General features: G+C 35.9%; 1 protein-coding gene across 2 annotated transcripts in view; it reads left to right on the top strand.

Moving 5' to 3' along the window:
* Nucleotides 1–22,118, top strand: part of DPYD (dihydropyrimidine dehydrogenase) — a 329,513-nt gene that overhangs the window by 98,822 nt on the left and 208,573 nt on the right. For both annotated transcript variants that reach the window (XR_009114783.1, XM_058029810.1), the window contains exons 5-8: nucleotides 1,061–1,222; nucleotides 10,254–10,450; nucleotides 14,207–14,288; nucleotides 16,671–16,758. Coding sequence is in view for 1 of the 2 variants with exons in the window: in XM_058029810.1 (XP_057885793.1) it covers nucleotides 1,061–1,222; nucleotides 10,254–10,450; nucleotides 14,207–14,288; nucleotides 16,671–16,758 (529 nt within the window). In the remaining variant the exon portion in view is untranslated. The remainder of the gene's footprint in view (nucleotides 1–1,060; nucleotides 1,223–10,253; nucleotides 10,451–14,206; nucleotides 14,289–16,670; nucleotides 16,759–22,118) is intronic.

The following is a 22,118-nucleotide window of genomic DNA, read 5'->3' on the forward strand; positions in this document are numbered from 1 at the left end:
AAATTCTTATTACCCATTGTTGGTTAAATTGTCAGATCTTGACACTGCTCTTTTTATTCCTAAATGGATTCTTACTCTGTGTGGCAAAGTATACAATATTATTTCATTAATGTAGATGCAGAACTGCCAGCAGTAGCTCTCTCTCTTTAAATGACACTTCAGGTCACTCCTGGAATTTTCTGATTCTTCTTCTTAAAGACCTTTATCTAGCTGAAATAAACACCGGAGGTTGTTTACTCATGGCGTCAGACGCTGGGAACTTGCTAAAGTCCATTCCTTAGAGTTTTAGTATGGAAAGAATCCTTGCTAGTTCTCATGTAGCTAGTGACTATTCCTTTTCTGAAGAAGTCCACTGAATATTGAGTATCTTTGAAGTAGTGAATTGTAGGTAACATCTTTAATTAGTTCCCTGGCTTATGATTTAAGGAAACAGGAGAGTAAGTGTTTGCCCTGATCAGTATGTGTTGAGAAAAAAAAGATCAAAAAGAATTCAGTACTGCAATATCTGCAGGTGGCTACATGGAAAGTCTTCTCATCCTGTGTCTGGGAAAATTGGCACTACTGGTCTGGTGTGAAGGACAGGAATATCAACAGAGATGGTGTGCGCAGATGTGTAAAATAAGATTTTCATTCCTGAGCTGGAAAGAACTGGTAATATAACCGGCACTTTCTGGTCATCCTGTAACAAGGGCCACAACTCAGCTAGTGCCCAATTGACCTAAAAATGGAGAGAATATTTTCAAGTACGTAATGCAGCAGTTGTAGTTTTTGAAGGTAGATTTGTTAAGCTACTGAAAATCCTACAACCACCTCAGACTGAAGATGCTTTTAACCGTTTTGCAGGCTAAAAAGCAAAAGTTTATCTTTGCATAATCCACAGTATCTTTGATAGGATTTTGCATAACATGTTAGTACATTTCAGTAATGTCAGTGTTATTTAACACATATGCTAATATATTATTTTGTTTGGGCTAATAAAATTCTCTCTTGAAGGTTTGAATTTTTGCTTCATTGGTATGTGACTGTCATTTTTCTTTCTTCCTTTCTCTTTTTCCTTCAGAACTACTATGGAGCTGCCAAAATTATTCTTTCTGACAATCCACTTGGCCTGACATGCGGAATGGTGTGTCCAACATCAGATCTCTGTGTTGGTGGCTGCAATTTGTATGCCACTGAGGAAGGACCAATTAATATTGGTGGATTGCAGCAGTTTGCTACTGAGGTAGGACTTGCAAATGTCTTAAATTCTTTGTATGTACTATTGAGTATTGCCTGGGGTTACCTTTGTTAATGATTTTTTTCAAAAAAAAGTTGATAATAATAAAATTAAAGTGTAGAAAGCTGGAATAATTATCCTTTTTCTTACAGCACACTCAAATGCCTAGAAATGCTTTCATAATGGAGTACATTATAGGAACCTAAGCAACATTATTTGTGAACAAGATGATTCTTTAGACATACTGGTAGTTGAGACAATTTCTTTTATAATGAAAAATTTATTTCACGTGAAATTGTGGATGTTGCTCCATAGTAGATTGTAGGCTGCATAGGGGAAAAGATCAACTGCAGCTGTATCTGTAAATGCATGTTAAGGAGATGTAGAACTGTTTTGGGCATAGGATAGATTCTATAGCAGAATTAATGTGTGTTTGTGCTGGTTTTGAGACAAAGGATAAACTTCAGATGATTTTTTCTTTTTAATATATTTACTTTATTTATTTTCCAAACCCAAGTAAATACATAGTTTGAGGTTGACCAAAAATACGTGTCCATGTGTATCTATTTATATAGGTAAGATTCACAGTGTATATGTGTAAATTTACTAGTTCATAAAGGTAGGTGCATGCTTTGGCTACTGAAGCAAAGGTTGTTACTTGCTGCTTCACATTAGAAATTCTTTGCATGGGTTTTTGTTGAGCTTCTTGTGCATTGCTTGGGATTATGTAGTTTTAATGCTCCAATTTCTGTCTGAAAGACAGAGGCAACTACTTGTTTGTTAGTTTCTTTTGAGGGCATGGAGAATTTTTACCTAACTCAAGGTCTCAGATGGTACCTCATCTGATCTATCTAAAGTAAAATTTTGTAAAAATGATTATTTTGGCCTCTGTAAAAGTGAGGGAGTGATGGCTATATTAAAACCAGCATATTAATGTGTTAGGATTGTATATTTCTATACAGTCCTTAACTAATGTGCAAGTCCCTGTTCTGTATCATGAGCCATTTGGCTGATCTTATTTACAAACACCATAAAATTCCAGTCAAATTTGCAAAGCATGGGAAAAAACCAACTTTGTAGAACAGACCAAAATAGAAATGCAAATCAATCTGGAAGTAACAGATGATGTCTATAAGACCAGTATTTTCCTCTAGTGTCAAGCATAGCCTTCCCACTCTCTTCTCAATGGCTGTGGGTCAGGATTGGATATTACTACCTGCTGCTGCTGTTCTCCTTTTATCTGTTTGTATCCCTCTTTTCTTCTCTCCAGGAGACTTGTGAATCTTCTGGAGTGCCTGATAAACTTTTCTGCTAGCTGTTGCTGAATCTTCTCTCCTCTCTGTCATTTAAGTAGTTATCCACTTCGTTTTTCTTGAGATTTGAACACACAAGTGTGTTCCAAGTTCTCATTTACAGGATGAGACTAGAGACGCTGAACTGTGTTAGTTCTGTGTGTATGTTGTATAGTTGGGCTTTATCAGTCAAGAAACACTTTTATTAGCTTTTCTTCTAGTGGCCTTTATTCTGTATATGTAAAAAGCTAGTATTTGTTGCAAAGCAGAAGACTACTCTCCTTAACCCCCCCACAAAACCAAAGATAGAAACCCAAAACCAACCGACCAAACAAAAAAGATTAAACAGTTGGCAAGTAGATCATAAATACAATAGTGAAATATTACTGTTTAGGAATGAAATGAATATCTCTTATAATTTGATTTTTGTCTTCTTTTAGCTCTTATTCTATGATTAATAGAGAGGAATGATGACTTGGTAGATAATGCTAAATATCTGCCATTTTTCTTCAGAAATCTATTATTAAAAAAACCCCAGTGGTAGCATAATGATGGATACAAAAACTGCAGAGGATGAATAGTTTTCAATGTTTCAAGTTTGTTTAAATTATGTTAGTTCCAGGAACTCTAACAGAATAAAATTGTTATGTAGTTTTATATGGCAGTCCAAAAAAAGAACGTTTCAAAAAATATTATGTTTAGTATTTTCATAGTATCTTTTTCTTATACATTTAATAGATAAAAAATGTAAAAGAAAAAATTGTTGTTAATAACCTTTAGGTTTACTGCTGTTTAACACGGAATTTGTATGTATTGTAGCACTCTTAATTAGTAATAATAGGCAGTCACTTTTGCAATTAGTACTTTTTAACTTTTCAGTTAAAATTTGCTGTGAAAGTAGGTATAGTTGAAAAAATATAATGGTATGAGTGCTTCCAAGTAAAAATCATTATAAAAATATAGATTATAATCTTGAAGAAAATTGTAAGGTGCTAGTGTTCATACAAGAATTGGCCCAGATAGTGTGGTCACAGCTCTACCTGTACAAGTAACTTAGCAAATTGTGTAATTTAGGCATGCAACATGTGTTAGTCTTAATGAGAGCTGCATGGTGATTCTCAAGCATGGTGTAATATTTGTCCCACAGGGGCTTATTTACTGAAAACTCCATTGTGCATGAAGCCAGTTTTAGGCTTTTTTTCCCCTCAGAATTAGTCTGAGGATCATACACTTGATGCATTATGAGAGTGAGCAATATTAAAAGGGCACAACTGCTAGCTGAGATAATAGATAAAATTGCAGTAAAGCAGGAATGTGTATTTAAAATGGAAAATATATGGGTATGACGTGTCCCCGTTTGTGCTTCTGAACAATGACTGATCATCTGTTCATACTGCAGATAAAGCTCCCTAATTGTAAAATATTTGTCTTGCATACGGTAGAACAGTAAAAAAAATGGCACCTTATGCTGCCTGCATTTCCCTTCTGCCCTTTCATAGTTTTGTAACTATGTTTGGCTCATTCTCAAAGTGAATTGTAATCCAGCCTGAGAAAATGTGGATTTTGACAATTAAATGTTTAAGTGGAAAAAGGGAAATGTCCGTTTGTATTTGTGATGTAGAATGTGTGTACGGGGATGCAGTTACCATGGTAACTGTTGCATCTAGAGAATAACATGGAGTAAATCTCACTATTATAAATGACGAGTGTCAAGCTCAGGTTACACCTGCTACTTGCACAGGTCAAAATTATATTAATGCCTTTATCTGTCTCCTTTGCCCAAGTACTCCAGAATCAGGCAGCATCCATTTTTTGAACACAAGTTCAGTGAAATATACTGAGATTGCAGTGACAATATAAGCATGAGGTATATGGCTGTCAGTCCCAAAACGAACTAAAATCACTGGTTACTCAGGTACAAGTTCGCAAGCTTGTAGTGAAAATAAGCAAGGTCTATTACCTTATCTGCTGTTGTATTAGTAAGAAACCCTCAAATTATTATGGTTTTGGATAGACTGTATTGAATATAAAGGTTCTTTTCTGTTTCTGTTTAATCATTCTGAATGGTGCAGCACAAGCTAAATAGAAAATGTAATATTTTCATCTCTGCATGCTAGATATAAACACTAGATCATTTGGTACTGTGGCTCTTGTGCCAGTTGCAGTTTGGGTGATTTGTTCCTCTTTGCAGATACAGTCTGACTGCTGCTGCAGCATAAAGAAATTGGAAAAGGAAATTTGATATGTGTTTTTCTGAAAAAGAGGGATTGTATGAGCTGGTCTGCTGCTCACCTAGGGACAGCTCAGCAGAGTACCTGTGCTGGAAGGAGTGTTCTGGTGAGGGACCTGAGTGCCTTCCCTCAGCCCACCACAGTCAAGGAAGAAATGTCTTACCTGAGGGATTGCCCTGGAGTGGCACACTGTGCCCTTGGGCTTGGGTTCCTCTTTGAGTTGCCAGTTGACAGCTCTGATCAGTCTGTAGTGCAGCTGTGAGGAGAAGGTGGCTCTCATGGGGCTGCCACCCCTGCAGTAGGATGGCCTTGAGATGCCAGGCTGGGCATCACCACAGGTATGGATACATGAGCTGCATCTGCAAGAGAGGGTTGTTCTGGGGAGCTAAGACAGAAGGACAAATATTTGTCCTTTATTTTACAGCATTAATTTTAATACATCTTTAATTTATTGTATCTTTTAAGTCATGTTAAAATCCATGATAATAATAAATAAAAGTTCAGGCTTGTCTGGAGGGAGTGGTGTAGCTTTCTACAAGAGGTCAGGGGATGAATCTGAGGACTTCTGATTTCTCCGGCCAATGCTGAAAGATTTCCGGATATTTTGGCAAGTTATATATATAAACTTCCCTACAGCTTGTTTTACAGATGTTAAGCATTTTTTTGGTTTTTAATGCATTTGCATGAATGTTGCTAAGTCCATTTAGTGGTGGGATTCGTTAAATGTTGAGATTTGGACTCTGCAATGTCCTAGATCCATGGGGTATCTTAGGACTAGAATACTGGAGGTTTTAAAAGTCTTTAATAAGATGTTTTGGGGCCTAGTTTTGTAAGCACTCACCTATTTCCATAAAATTTTGAAATATTGCAACTTTAGCTCTTAAATTGTGGAAGGAAGATCACGAGCGTTTCATAACTAGCATGTGTCTGTGGAAAAAACTCTTCATGTAGCATCTTGTGCTATCCACTGTAATTAAATGGAATTAATTGGATGATCATGTAATTTGACAGCTTCAAGAATGTTACTGTGCATACAATTTGCTTTATTTTACATTAAAATATGTGCAGAATATTATTTTCTTCTTTAAATATTCCACTGTCTCATATTAATGTAAACCAGCCTACAGATAAATATCCATGGAAACAAGTGGGAAAGTGTGAAACTAGTAAAACCAGTTCCTAAATGTTCCTGATTTCATTGCCTGTATTCTACTGTCTGTGCACTAGTAAAATGTGGTAACAATTCAGTGTATACTGATACATTTCACTCTAAAATTAATCCCAGCTAGATTCTAATGTCTGTATCAGTAACTGGTATCTCACTGCCTTAATGAAGGATGTTAAACTGTAAACCTTACTGATAAACTTATTTCTAGAGCCTTTTAAGCATGGAACCAAGCATTATATGTGAAGAATATAAAGAATTTAGTTATCAAGTCAAAACTCGTATTAGTAAAAGGTTAAATTGTCCTTCTGTATGTCCTTCTGAAATTCATCCTTCTCTGTATATCTTGGATATACAAAGTATGTTTTGATAGTCTCATTTTGTAGGATTAGACAAAAGTATTTCACATTTTAACACTGAAATTGATCTTTCAATCTATTTACTATTTGGTTATACACTGTCATAGTCTAAAAATAATTTTAAGCAATCATGGAATAGAAGAATGGCTTGTGTTGGAAGGGAGCTTAAAGATTGTCTAGTTCCAACTCCCCTGCCTTGGGCAAGGACACCTTCCACTAGACCAGGTTGATCAAAGACCTCTCCAACCTGGCCTTGAACACTGCCAGGGATCATGGAATCATTAGGTTGAAAGAGATCTCAGAGATCATCAAGTCCAACCTTTGACCAAACAACACCTTGTCAACTAAACCGTACCTCTAAGTGCCACACTGATTGAAATTAGGTATTTTATGTACTTTAAATTGTATGGAATTTGAGGTAAAAATTCTGAATATCAGTTCTAGCCTGTTTTAATGGTTTAAAATGTTTTGGACTCATTTAAGTCATGCTTACTTTGCCTTAAAATTATTTTAATCTGGTTAGCAAAATGCATTTCTCTGAGTCACCTGCTTCTCTTTGCCAAATGTCGCATCTTTTCATCAAAACATTCTAATACAAGAGTGGTGCAGTGAAGAAAAGAACCAGGATTTTATTACATGAGGCTAACAATAAGCTTTTTCCTATCTGCATTCTCAAAAGCTGCTAAAATGATTTGGCTAAGACTTTCCAGGAAATTTAAACTGGAATCAGTTTCTCAAGAATTGAAACCACTGTAGTTGGCTCAAGTGGGACATGTTGTGGAACCTGAGTATAAACTCATCCTGTGAATTATTTTTATATATTTTGGAATTTTTCTCTTTGTTGAATATTTTGGAAATGACCCTTTTGCAGTGAAAGGATGTTTTATTTACAATAGGGAATGCAACAAACTGTTGGATTTCATACTGTAGAGAACCATGCTGTAGAGAGCATTGAGCAAGTGCACTCACACCTTTACACAGTGAAGTGATGCAAATAGGAGAACAATAATATGTTACAAATGTGTGATTCAAGAGAGCGTTTTTTCTGTTGTTGGAACTTGGCTGAATAGATGGCCTGGTTTGATTTGGTCAAAGTGGAACTCACTTGTGGACTAAGTCTCCATGTTTTATAAACTGGGATATCCTCTTGGAGGATTCTAATGGACATGAGGCATAGGAAGTGGACAGATTCAATGTGGATTTAATTTGAATAGGCCCTAGATAGTGAAGTAATGATAATTGTGTCATATTTGATAAAAAGTTAAGGAATAAATGCCTAATGTTATTAATGTCTGTTATTAATCTGTGTATGAGAGCGCCAGAAGGAAAGGCAGACATGAGGATGATGACTGAGGCTTTTCACTGAGAGACTCTGCTTCAAAATTCATCATTTGGTCTCATTTTCCTGAATTGTCCTTGGTTAAAAAGCCCTGCAATACAAAGGAAAAACTCCATCCAAATACCAAGCAAGAAATAATTCATGTTTTTGAAGGAAAAGTGGAGAGAAGGGTAATAGTATTAAGTTTTGCCTGCATCCTGAACATAGTCTGAAGAGATTAGAAGCCGAAAGGACAGTTGAATGTAATGTGCCACTGAACACTTGCTTGCCAGTTGCTCATCTATGGCCACCAAAGGATTTATATAGAGGAATTCAGTGATATTTAATTAAGTGACTTACAGTATAGGGAAACTTCACCATGAGGTGAGTAAAAATCCTTTGAAATGCATTAAAGCAGTTTGCTATTTTCACACAGTTACCCTGCCAGCCTTAATATGCAAAACTGCCACTGAATTCCAGATGGCAAGATACTGCCACACAAGCTGGCTGAGCTGCATAAAGACAGTTTTACCCTGTTTGCAAATAGGCAGAATTAAAGTTGACCATTCAGCCTGAACTCTGAGGATTTTCTGCATGAGTGCTTGGTTTCTGAAGCACTGCACCACAGTAGTGTGGAACTTCAGTGTAACATTTATTAGATAGGTATGACTATTCAATAATAGATATAAAAATAGTTATGTTAACAATAAAGTAAATTTAGTAGTAAATTTGTTAAGCATATGCATATTCAGTGTGTTAAATATGCACATTAAATATGCGAGTTATATAATTTTTGTTACAGAATAGCCTTTTTAAACAACTATATGAGACTAATGAAAATTTGCTATAATTCAAGCAATTTCTTATGAATATAACAAAGCAGACATTTTAGAAATATCATTGCATTTGGGTTATCATAATCTAGTTTCACAGTTCAATATGAGCTTTTCAGCCTGTGAAATCCATTAATAACCACATTAAACTTTCCCATATTGTATGAATTGTCAGGTTTAAATGATTCTTTCTTTAAAACAATTATCTGTCTCTTGCTTCATGCAGTTTGTTAAACTGCTGTGTCAATTTACAAAGACTGGGGGAGTTTGACACAGAAATTTTAGAGAGGGAAGGAACTAATCATTGGTTTACCTAGCATGAGTGCTCAAGTGCATATGAAGAAAATGAACATTGATTCAAAATATAAATGAAAAATTCTAATCATGAGTGGAATTACCAAAGTTTAACTTGAAAACCCTTTGCTTCTTGAGTTCTAAGGAAAGTAAAATCTTTTGGTAAGCTTCTAAATAGTTGAAATATGCTATTTATTAAGATGAATGTTCAGTGTATGTATTTCAGAGGACTAGCTAGTACTTAGGGAGCACAGCTCTGCATTGAAATAGGTGGGGAGCGGTGTGGTTTCCTGGTAGTTTCTGAGATTCTACATTGACAGTATTTGTGATATGACTGAGAGTCCCCATGCAGTGCGTTCTTGAATTATTTTTTCTGCTACAAATATGTTCTGCTTGGGTTAAAGATAGTTCCCCCTAATGCCTAAAGTAAAAAGAAGATGTACCTGTGCTCTTCCATGCTTCTGATGTTTAGTGGCCTCTAAGGCTGTATGTGTGTTCTTTTTCCTTTTGTATGTCATACAAGACAGAGACTCAATTCCTTTCTCTACAATTTCTCTAAGTGCAGAGGAGACTGAAATCTTGCTTTGGCAATACAGAACATTTCTGCCTTCACCTCTTACCTGTATATCTGAGTAGAAATGTATATCTGTATAGAAATGATTTAATGCAAATCTGAAAAATTATGTGACATTACAATCAGGTTAGCAGCCTATTGCATTGGGTTCTAGAGAAGTACACAACAGTGGGCAGAGATTGTTCCTAAGTGTTTTTAATTGTCAGGAGAGATTGGATGCAGATCATCACCATTGTGCAGGTGAATGAGTAATTGGGGCATAGGGAGAACTGTCTAACTTTAAGATGTGTCTGCAGTTTTTGGAAACCCAATCAAAAAGTGGACAACAAATTAAGTAAGTAAGAAATGGAAATCAAGTCCTATAACAATTATCTAAGAGGAGGCATCTAAAGCATAGGGTTAACAATGAAAATATAGCACTGAAGACTAGGTGTAGTTGCTAAAAAACATTTCAAACCCACCTAAAGTTTGTCACCTACCACCTCTATAATTCAAGCTATAAGTGATTTTTCCAGGATCATGCAGGATCATCTTGTCTCATGAAGAAGCAAAGCCTCTTTACTGGCACTATAATCCTTTGCATTACTTGCAGAGATATTTTTCTACTAGTAAGAATAATTTGTTTGCAGGGAAATTTTTTGGCATTGCAGAGATTCTCTACCATCTGGCTGACTTTGCATTCCTATTCTGTCACTGGTAGTCTGGATCTGTCTTCTCTGTAAAATTTACAGTAGTGAAAAACCTGACTTCAGAGCTTTTTAAAACAAAAAGACCCATAGATGGACCAAACCCTGCTAATACAACATCCCTCACAAATGCACAGATCATGTCATTTGGAAACCTCTATAATGTTGTGAGTTTGCTATAATATATCAGCTATGTGACAGCACTAGCAGAAGCTTCCACCATGTCAGTCATAATAAAATTTAAAGAGAGAATGGGTTTAACCTGTTGATTATGTTGCTTTTCAGGTTTTCAAAGCCATGAATATTCCTCAGATCAGAAACCCTTCTTTACCTCCTCTAGAAGATATGCCTGAAGCATATCAGGTGAAGATAGCTCTTATTGGTGCAGGACCTGCAAGTTTAAGTTGTGCTTCCTTTTTGGCTCGACTGGGCTATTCAAACATCACCATATTTGAAAAGCAGGAGTACCTTGGGGGCTTAAGGTAATAAAACAATGATAACAAAGCACTGTTTGCAATTATTGTAGAAAGCATGGCAAAAAATGTTGTACATACATAGTTTATGTATGATCACTTGACTTTAGCATAGGAAGAGAACAGAAGATTTCACATCTGTACAAGTCACCTTTTATTTAAATTGTTGATCGTTCATGTTAAAAGAGGTACAGTTGCAGGCAAGCTTTAACTGAAAATCTAGTGGCTGTCTCCTATATTTTCTTCATACGACCTAAATTCTAGGGTGTAATTGTTATGATCATGTTAACATATTAGAAAATCACGTCAGAAGCCATTTTCCCTTATCCTTAAGGCAAGATTAAGTCCCTGTAGCCCTAGTAAAAGCATGTTTAAAATGCTTTAGGTAGTAATTTCATGGAGAGTTTTTGTTTTAGCATGCTTTCCTGGACTACCTTGTGTACATAAAGGTGACAGTGGCAATCAGCCATCAGTAGAACTGCTTTAGCAGACCATACCATATGGGTGAAATAAACCCCCTGCAATTCAACCTTCAAAAAGTTCAAATACATAAAGGAAGGTACATTTGCAGTTTTGCTCTGTGGTAAACCCTTGGCTAGTATTTCCATGTTGTCAGTCCTCCACACTAGAAAATTAATTTTTGCCAGTGCAGTAATGGCTGTGATCAAATCTAGTAGGCTTGTTGGAATCCCTGTGTATGAGATAATTCCGACACTGACTAGTGGATACCAAGCCATTCAAAATCAAAATTAAATTCCACAATGTAAAGTGTGCAAGAGTACAAAATGCATCCACACAATGTGTTTAAAAAATAAAAAATATAATGAAACAGAGAGAGAAAGAAGGGTGATGCACTTACATTTCTTAATGCAGCATCACTGAGATCAATAGAGTTGACACGGTTAATGAAATTGATCCATGATGTCATAATGTCAAATACTTATTCAGTGCTCCGCAAGAAAGAGAATCAGTTCTGGAGAAGTTGAACTGATTACTTGCGTTTTTCCCACTGAGCTTCAGGATTATTTTACCTAATTACCAAGGTGGTAATCTATAGGCATTTAACTGTGAAGCTGTTTCACTTGAACTAGTTACCATAGAGGATTGCAAATTTAGTATGTGAAATACCTATTTACCTGCTCAGTAGCACATGTTATCATAAATACAAGATTAAAATCAGTTTTGTTGCTGTAAAGTAGTCATAAGTAGTAAGAGGTTTTTAACAAAAAGGCTCTTTTTGGTGACAGATTGGACTCAGGCTGGACTTGATACAATGCAGGACTTCCTGCAGCTGCTTCAGTGCTGTAGGACAATGCTAGTTGCTTAGTATGTGCTTGTGTATTTGAGGCAGTGTGGTCTTAAGTTCTTTGTGGTTTAACTTGAATTTAAAATAATATTTTGCCTGTTGTTTCTCCTAATGCAAAAAGCCTTACACAGAGTTTTGTCTGTTCTCTTAGTATCCTTAATGGTTGAGGAGTGTATTTTTAAATGTATTTCTTTTTTTTGAGTTTAAACATGTATTATTCAAGGTCAAATTTGACTTCCATTCACTGTAGAAATGCTCATGTGTGGTTTAAGGGCATCAATTCCTTTGTCCTTACTTTAATCTTGAAACAGAAGGGGAGCTGGCCTGTGGCAGCAGTCATCCATTATTGCATTTCTAGGTCTTTGCATCACGTCTTTTAACAAATTTAAGTTATTGATGAGCGTGTTTTCAAGGCTTCATAAACTGTTGCAAATTGCTAAGAAGACCAAATCAATTTGTATTTGGAATCAGCTGTTTATAATGGCAGTGTTTTTGCTTTCTTAAAGTTTTTTCCAATTGTTTTTAATTAGGATGTTTCTTGCATGATAGCTAATTTTCATAATATTGTGACACTAGAAAGGTGTCTAGTGATTGCAATTCCTGTGGTGGGATATTTAAATATAGCAAAAATCTGTGCGTCTCTGAATGTGTCTGGATTTTCATATTTATGGGCAGGTTTTCCTACGTTTCACCAATTGTCCAAAATTTATGCTTTATAGTACAGTAGGCATGAGCACGCCATGCTCTTGCTTAGAGAGCATGAACAAGCTTTACTACTTTTGCTTCTGTCTGTGCCACTGCTTTACAATGTACCAAAGTATTTCTCTTCCTAGGCCAAAGAGCTGTCCCTTGAGCAGCAGTAATTTGAGGTCTCTGGGAAACACCAGGCACCTGTCCAAGCACCTCTGACTTGGGTCAAATTTGAGGTTGATGTGGATTTGTAGGACACTGCATCCCTCCTCCATCTCTGCCCCATTTCCTTTTCCCCTCTGTGTCTCCATTGCAGAGTCAGAGACCATCTGCTGCTGCTGAAAGAAATTGCATCAAAATTATTGATGTAGAATTGACTTTGATAAAATGCCTATTTTCATAGTTAATGTGCATGCATGTGGGTATGCCTCACAGCATAAAACTAAGTGTTTAATAAGAGCAAAAAAAAGTGTTTACAAATTCTGACCGTGATGTAACAGCCAGTGGTGTTCTGGGAGCACATTGTGGAGACATCATAGGTGACCTGGAAAATAGAACTTTCCTCTTCTTTGATTAGATTTCTTTATTGAATCTCTGTTGCAGAATCATATTGATACATTAGTTTCTGCCTCAGACACCTTTATTTAGCATGACCTGTGAAAGTTGTATTGACACATTCATTATATCTGATATTTACAACACTTCTCATTGCACACTGGTCAAGAAAGGTGTAAAAAGGGCAGTATTAGAACTAAGGAAGAACACCAGTTTCTTATCAATATAATTGAAGTTGATGTAACTTAAAAGAAATAAAACTCTTCTGGCCTGATGCTGAAGATGTGTGGTCAATATAAATATGTAAAATAAGCTGCAGTGAATCTCTTGTGCCTCTGCTTTGTTATGGATATTACAGATTCATTAATTTGAAAACAGATTAGACCATTTGAAGCTTAGAAGTATCTGGGGAGAAGCGTTTACTTTTCTGCATATTTAGGTTTTTTATCTTCATTGAACAAAAGTATCTAAAATATAACTTCACTGTGTTTATCTGCAACATGTTTTACTGGAGATAAATATATATATATATACTGGCACTCTATACTGGCACTGCAGTTTTTTCCCTTCTGTGATTCTGGGAACTTGAAGATGTCATTCTTAATCTTCCCCAGGAGGAAAAAATGCCAGCTAATAAACATTAAGTCAAAAAAACCCCAAGAAATCAACAGCTGATAAAGTGTTTGTCCATCCTGAAAAATAATTAAAATTTTATGAAGTAGAAATGGAGGTAGATTTTTGAATACTCTAGCTCAAAATAGCATATGTACCACTTTAAAAAAATTGTATGGGAAATTTGATACACAAGTATTAGATAGCTTAATGAAAGATTGCTATGTCACTTTGCTTTCAGTAGCCATGAGGTCTTTTTTTAAATGGGTATCCTACGCTTGGCGTTGTGTATTCTGGTGAACAAAAGGAATGGAGCCGAAGTCGTTTAGAATTCAAACATAACAAATGTTAATTAGTCACCTACAAGAGTAGGCAGTGTTGGCCTCAAGGTACTGCCTTTCTGGCCTATATTTTTAGCATTGGATGAATAATGCTTTTTTGTCACTCTAAAAATTAAAAAAAGTCAAGAGTCACACTTCAGCACATTTCCATTCACATATGTCAAAATTAATTAAGGTATATCATAAGTATTTTAGCAAATAATAATAAATTTTAAAATAATATTTTCCTAATAGTTACAAGATTTTTTTTTTTTATTTTAGTACATCTGAAATCCCCCAGTTCCGTTTGCCATATGATGTAGTGAATTTTGAAGCCGAGCTTATGAAGGATCTTGGAGTGAAGGTAATGAAAAATATATCCTGCCTATGTATAGCTCAAAAAAAAAAAAAAAAAAGAGAACAAGAACTCTGCCAAAGATTAACAGCAAAATGTCATGCACATTAGTAAAGAACGATTAAAAGCTGTGCTAGACAGAGGCAGGAAGATGCTTCCTTTTGCTCAGGGCATTTGTCTGTCTCCTGTCTGAATGCCACTAGTTTGGAAAAGGGCAATCAATAGTTCTCATCTGGAATGCCTGCATGTGATTAATTGTCTGTAAGAAACAAATTCCTAAATTGCTTTAGGGGTTCAATGTAGCTATTGGAATGATTTGATTTTTTTTAATCAAGTTTTTTTCATGCAAGTTTGGCACTACTTAAACCATTCATATTTGATACTGCTTTTGTTCCTTCTCCCTGAGTTTTTTTTCTAATGGGTTATCATATAGTCTTGCATCCAAGTTAATCTTATAATAAAATGTATTAAATTGAAGTGTTAACATGATCATCTGTTACAAACAATAACAATCTATTCAACTTCTTGGAAAGCAATAGTTATGCATTATTCTGTTAGATAAATGTGTGTTGTTTATAGATAATGGGAACAGCAATTTATTGTAATTTAAGACTTGAGCTGAAGATTTAGATAGTATTTACAATTGTTGCACATTTTAATAGAACTTACAAACGTACCACTGGATCAAATTTTCAAGTACCAGGAGAGATACTTTATGTTTAACATTACTAACGCCTTACGTGAAGCAAGAAATTCTTGGATTAAATTCTTTCATGTTGATTCTTTTTGTCAAAGTAGTAGACTTTTGTCACAAGACCTGAGTGAGAACATTGTCCTGCTTAGGTTTTTTAAAAATGCTAGTAAGATGCAAGATGAGGTTTTAAGTGCTACAGGTCTGTTTTTCTACTTTTAAGTTCCCTTTGCAACCCTCAAAAAGACTGACAGAATGGAGGTTTAGTTAGGGATGGTGTTAAACAGAGCACTGAGACACCTTTAGACAGAACTGCTGGGCACAGACTGCTGGGACTCCCCTGCCAGCCTCAGTTCCCAGGGCTCTGTGTTATGACCAGGTCTCCAGAATGGACTGATAGAGCCACCATGTCATCCTGACCTGCAGGTCCTCTGTGCTTCTGGAGTGCAGCAGAGAATCTCAATGTAAATTTGTTTCAAAGCTCTGCCATTGGTTAACAATTGACCCTTTGGCAAGCTGGTTAAATAAGTATCTTAGCTTTATGCCTCTACAAGCTGGAAATATTTTCTGGTGTTTACTTAAAGCATTTCAAATCTGTGGTGGAAAGTGCTGTGTTGTGTAATGCTCAGTAGTGCTGTTTATTCAAGTAATTCCACTGAAATTAGTAAGAATTAGTCAGCTGGATAAGGATTACAGAGCTAGGCCCTAGAAGTATTATGAATCCTCACATAAAATAGTATTGCTATTTAAATTCCTTCATTAGGTTTTCATAACATATGTACACAACAGGATAAAAAAATGTAATGACAATTTATGGAATGTCTTTTGTTGCCAGTGAGGATGGAGTCTGTATTTTTATAAGGATTGCAATAGTACATGACTTTTCACCTCTGATAAAATGTATACTAAATCTCCAAAGAAAAGGTAAGTCAGTGTTTTAAGTAGTGTAAATTGTATTTTACCTCTGCCTTTTTTCCTCACCGACCTGAAAAGTATACTAAATAAAATATAGGCAGATTGAATAACAAACAAGATACACAGTGACTTGAAGGCTAAACTGTTAAGATCACAAAGTAGAGAGCTTACACAACAGCACTGCATTTTGTGAAGTAAAATCACATGTGATATAAAAAACCTGAGGGAAAACATTCAGGTTCAGAGAGTCTAAGATATGGAGATAAAAACACACATACCTATGTCAAGAAGTATGAAATATCAGAAGAGGAATTGCATAATTGCATACACTTTTTGTGCTCAAAGGCCTTGGGGTTAGGAGTGATGAACAAAAGGTGTGTGTATCTCCAGTTGCGTGACCTCTGCACAGGCACTGCCGTCCTCAGTTTCCTGAGCATGCAGAGAGCAGCATTCGCTGTCTCACACTTACAGCTCCTCTAGGTGCTCAGCCTGGCCAGTGGCTGCTCAGAGCAGGATTAGTGTGGAGAATGGCTCCAGAAAAAAAAATAAAAATGCAACTTTTGCTTCTGGAAGCAAAAAGCAATTGATCAGGAACAAGTGTAGATTATTGAACATCAATTACTGCACTATGGACACTGTTTCTTGTCTAAATTAGAATTAACAATTGCAAGTCTAAATCAAAACTTACGTCATTCATTATTTTGAAAACCTTTGTTAGTTTACCATGCAGAATGTGCTGCTTCATTATAATTGAATTTTTACCAAGCAATTTTTAATTGTTTCAGATAAGTTTTAGGAAAGGCCTTGCAGTGGACGGAATGACACTCCATACCTTGAAAGAAGATGGCTATAAAGCAGTCTTTATTGGAATAGGTAAGAGCTCACGGTCCCATGCTTTGTCATACTCAAATTGAAGGACTGCCTAGGAATAAACTTTGTATCTTTGTTAATAACATGATGGGAGAAAGCTTTTATTTGTTGCATTGTGGAAGTATGGAATATAAGAAAAATTTTTAAATCAGGAAGCTAAAATTAGTGGCCTTAATAGGATTGCTAAAATTTTCAGATTTATATTACAGATCTTGAAGTAATATGTGAATGTAGCCGAACGGGTTGATTTATTGTTTGTTTAGATAGTTTAAAATGGATGAACTAAAAATTTGCTTGTAATTAATTGCCATATTGGCCTAGAGCGATACACAAGTTTAGTTTTCAATTTTTGCGAACAGCTTACTACACCCACACAATTACTGAGTCTATATGTAAGCCAGTGATATCATGCTTGGTTGCTTTTTTTCTTTCATCCATATAAAATGTGCCACATCCTTCAGATGGGCTGTAGTGAAATGTACTTATGGAGTGGGTTAACAAAATAAGCTGATTTTGACTTGCACAAAACTGCCATCATAGGTCTGTCTTCTCTCATATACAAGAGAAGTCCTGCACCTCTCTGCTGTTTGAATTATCACTTCTTTTTAATGTTAGATTAGAATTATTATCCATTTACAATTATTTTGAAGTACAGCTGGACCCATTGCTGCCATATGATAGGCATGTTAAGCAGGCATTGTCTACAGTTGGTATGAGGCTTAATGCTCTTTATTGATCTAGACGTTGCCTAAGTGAACATAATAGGAAACAAGTTGTCCAACTGTTCCTCCTTCCTATTATTGATTACAGAGATGTAATTCTTAGTACAACGACAACTGTTGTTTACCATCTGGTTATGCAGTATAATAAGCTTTGCAGGTCTATTCTGTTGTGTAATGATAGCACAGAGTGTTGTGATTTATGTAATCCTAAATCCTCACATTGTTAGGGAACTTCCATGTAAAGGAATTCTGATGTATCATATTTTGATGTAATTTTATATGAGGCAAATGGTGTGACTTATATTTTTTATTGTTTTCATCTGTGTCTTTCAAACCACATTGCACAATCTCACCAATGATGAATTAATTCATAAGCATTTGTTTTCCGTGAGTCTAGCACTTAGGAAAAAATTCTCAGTCATTTTTTTTTTAACATCAGCATCATTCCTCTGCATTTCTGACTCAGAAGCTTAGAATAACAGTTCAGTTTAGTGTCAGCAAAAATGACCACTGAGCACTTCACATAGAATTGGAGTGTTTGGTTTATGTATCTGGGTTGATTTTCTGACCTTAATAAAAGCTATGCTAATAAAAATATTTTTGGTTAGAAATATATTTATCTCTGTATACTTTCAGAGAACATTTTTCCATACAGATATTAGGTAAAGGGACACAGCCAGAGTTTTAATAAACCAGAGAAGGTATCTGAAGCATAATTCTCCTGTAAAGCATGTGTTCATTGACTGTACTAGGAAACAGAGTGTATGAATGCTAATGAAGGATTATGTGTACCTGCAAAGTTTTGTTATTGGACACTACCTTGCATTTATGATGCCCTTTGTGTACCCCTTGTCTGCCTGTCATCTCACTTTTGCAGTACTGTGTAAGCCACTGGGCAGTAAAGTGGCCTTGCATACTGGCAGGGAGAGGGAGAGGACATGCTGTGGGGTTGCATATTTGTGGACTTAACAATATTAATGCAATAGAGCACTCATAAGCTATCAGCAAGGCTATCAGCAGCCTTTTCTCCATAATGAGTCTGAACTGCATTTCTTTTTGTGTTCTTTGCCTACTGAGCAAATATATTCAATGAAATACCACATTTGAACATTCTCTGAATCATAGGGGTAAAATAATTATGGAGCTACTTACATAAAGTGGAAGATTTATTTTTTGTTGTAATTTGCTTCAGAATATATTTGTACCTTGATGGAAAAGAAATATGGTAGTTTTAAATTTTCCCTATTAGTGGAAAAAAGAAGTAAGTGAGTATGTAAAAGAAAATTGAATCCCTGATAGGATGAGTACAATGTGAGAGGACTTTTTTGCAGCCATGTGATTTTTGAAGAGTACACCTTTAGTCTTGCAAATGAGTTGGAATTCAAGATTTGCTCAGTTGGGATTGTACAAAAGTCCATGTGTGATTCATGAAACAGAAGATCACTTGTAAATAACCAGCTACCTGAGGGCAGGTGGAGTTGCAAAGAGAACTTTGAAAACTGTTTTTTACACAGTTATGCATCAGGGAAAATCTGTTGCCTGTGGGAATATTGTGTGTGGTAGGCAAAGTGCCCTCCACTGCAGGTTCTATCAATGGTAAAACACAGTGACTGAGGTTTGAGCATTCTAGCCAGTGACCATGTTGAAGAGAAATGAACAGCAAAGGCTTTTGGTGAGAGCTGTTTGGACAGGTGTTAAATGTGTGCCCTAATCAGCTGTTGGCAGTGTTTCTGACATGAGACCTAAAGAATTCCTAAGTTCACAGAAGGATACAGGTTAACAGACTTATTTGAAATGAATAGTAACAAAAGAATGTGCTTTGCTTCAATTCTTTGCTTACTGAAGCATTGAGGCTACGATGGTTTATCTTAAGGGGAAAGATGCTCTCCAGCCAGTAGGTCTGTTACATTTAGTCACTGTCTCAAAGCTGAGAAAAATACCTTGTACTGGACTTGAAAACAAGCAGGTGGCCAGTATATGTCACCAATATTTGACAACCTCTGGGGTCTCAGTGTGAGTCACACCTTACCTCCATCTTACCTTTCCCAATTAGGCTGTGAAGACAGATGTGAAATTTGGGGTTATGAAGGCCTATGTTGAACTAGGAAAGACTAAATCCTAGAAAAAGCTTTCATAGTTACCTGGATAAGTAGTAAGGATCCAGCCAGGCAATGGGAATTTAAGAAATACACCATGCTTCTGGTTTTCTCCAGCAGTCACAATTTCAGATTACAGCAAACACAAGTATTAGGGGATAGTCCGTGAATCTCAGTTTCTTACATCAAAGTTAATAATAGACAATGGTATGCGTGATAATTTTAAAAGGAACAAAAGGTAGCAGCTAAAGAATATTCTTGGAGTCTCTACTGTGTTTTTTTTAGTTTTTTTTTCATTTTATTTAAGTAGATGCTATTTGTAAACTTAGTCTTATTTTGTTGGGCAATTGAAAATGTTAATTAACAATTAGAGATGAAGAATTAGTTCTTAAAGTTTTCATCTTAGAATTACAATTCTCTTCAGTTACAAAACTTTTGGCTTTGTTTTGTTACTCACAAACATTAATTGATAGGAATTAAGTCTCCCAATTTAACTGTCAAAGTTTTCAATCCAACCTCGAAAAGTAAGCATAGAAAAAAAAAATCCTATCCTGTCCTGATTTGAAAGATTACTCAATGTATTCTGCCTTGAATCAGCTCTGCTTTTTGATAAGAAGGGTTTGTGAAGAATTTGTGACTGAACTGACAAATCAGTTTGAAAATTTTGCTTTAAGAAAATAAAGTCTTGCATCAGTTGCTGCCTTCTGTAAACACCGTAGAGACTCAGGGCAACAGAGAATAAGCATGCTGAGAGCAAAAGGAGAAATCAATGGAGGGGTGAGGGGCTAGAGGAGAGAGCACATGGTCCTCAGAGACAGCAGAGGAAGGCAGCCAGGGCTATCCTGCGGGGAACAGAGCAGTCTGAACGCTTTGTGTTGCTGTGGCTCTTCATGGATTTTCAGAGTGGAATATGATAAGAAAATCCAAAACAAAACATGTGTATGTGTCTCTCTTGGCTATCTGGGCAAATGCAGAAATACCAGGCTTTTATTCCTCATCTTACTAGAAGTTCAGCTGTCTTCTTTGGAAAACAGGATTCTGTTATTCTGTCTTTTAAGACTCCACAAAGCATTTCAAATCCTTTTTGAAAAAGAAAATACATAGGAGTTTCTTTGTAGAACTACTTAATTGAATAAAAATGAATGAACTAAATATTTAAAGGACATTCTTCATGTGACATTCAAATGACTACATGGAAATGCTGTCACCATAGACATATTTTCTGCAGACTTTTGCACAAACCTCTAGCCTTATTCTCTAATATTTTTTCATAACATTTACATTCTCCTTAGAGAATATCAGATAAAAATATATCCTGAAATATTGTTTTATTTGGCAACATTTTAAGAAAAATCCGAAGCTCTCATTCCCAGAAATTGCTTAAACAATTTAACTTCAGTGTTTGTAGATTTAAACTTGCAGCACTAAGTTTCTACTTAACTTCTCGTTGAGTAATGAAGATTGCTTGTTTATTCCTCCATCTTCTGCTGCTGAATTGCTGTGAAGTTAGTTTTATTGTATATGGGTATTCAGAGGTCTATTAAATACTGTGAAATGGTGGGTTAGGTGAGTGTACCAAGTAAATCTAAGCAGATTGTTGTTTGAATGTATTCTAAATGGCGTATCCTGCTTACAAGGGTTAAAACTGTACATAAAAAAAAAAGAAAATACGTGAAACACCTTGTGGAGTGAACCTTTGTCATAATTGCAGTAATTCATAGTTAATTAACATCACATTCAAACAATGATATAATAAGATCATGTCATTGATTGGAGTGAAATTGCACACACAGGAAAAAAAAAAGGATTTTAAAGTACAAGCATTAATGTACCTTGTTTAAAAAAAAAACTCTGTGAGATTGATTTACTCTCTCTTCCCCAAAAAGTAAGTAATCTCCTCATGGCTGTTATTATCTTCTGATTAACTATGCAGTGCCACCTGGTGTGCAGATGGGAGGACTATTACACATCAAGAGCTCTGTTCACACCCACCCACACAGATATAAACCTACATGGCAAAAAGTGAACAGATGTTCATTTTGCTTGTGCTATAGGAAAAAATTGTGCATCGTACTCCTGATTCATAAACTAAATTTGGAGGACATGAAATCTGCATATGGGGCCCGTAGGCCCATGGCCAGCACCGACATTTATGGAGGAAATATGTCATGTTCAAAATAGTTCTCATTTCAGGTTGTGAACAGACTTTTATTTGGTTGCTTCTCTGGTTTTGGTTTACCTTGTATTTCTGAGTTTTCTTTTTCTTTTCATCTGCAATTTTGCTTACCTCCTCCAAAGGAGGAGTTTAGAGACAGTTATTTGAAAATATATCTGGGATTTATCTGTTAGTTGGTTGCTTTTCAGAGTTGATTTGTGTTTCATGGTGTTTGTGATGTTGTGGGAGGCTGTTAGACCTCTTGGTGAAGAGCTGTTTGTCTCAGTGGTAATGTGACAAGTCGTGTAAATGGCAGTGCACCTTGGTGAATGATAGAGCTTTAGGACAGGCGTTGTGCAGCCTTAGGCTCTTAGGATCACCAGCTGTGTT

The sequence above is a fragment of the Melospiza georgiana genome, chromosome 9, assembly GCF_028018845.1.
Source record: "Melospiza georgiana isolate bMelGeo1 chromosome 9, bMelGeo1.pri, whole genome shotgun sequence".
Classification (NCBI taxonomy): Eukaryota; Metazoa; Chordata; class Aves; order Passeriformes; family Passerellidae; genus Melospiza; species Melospiza georgiana.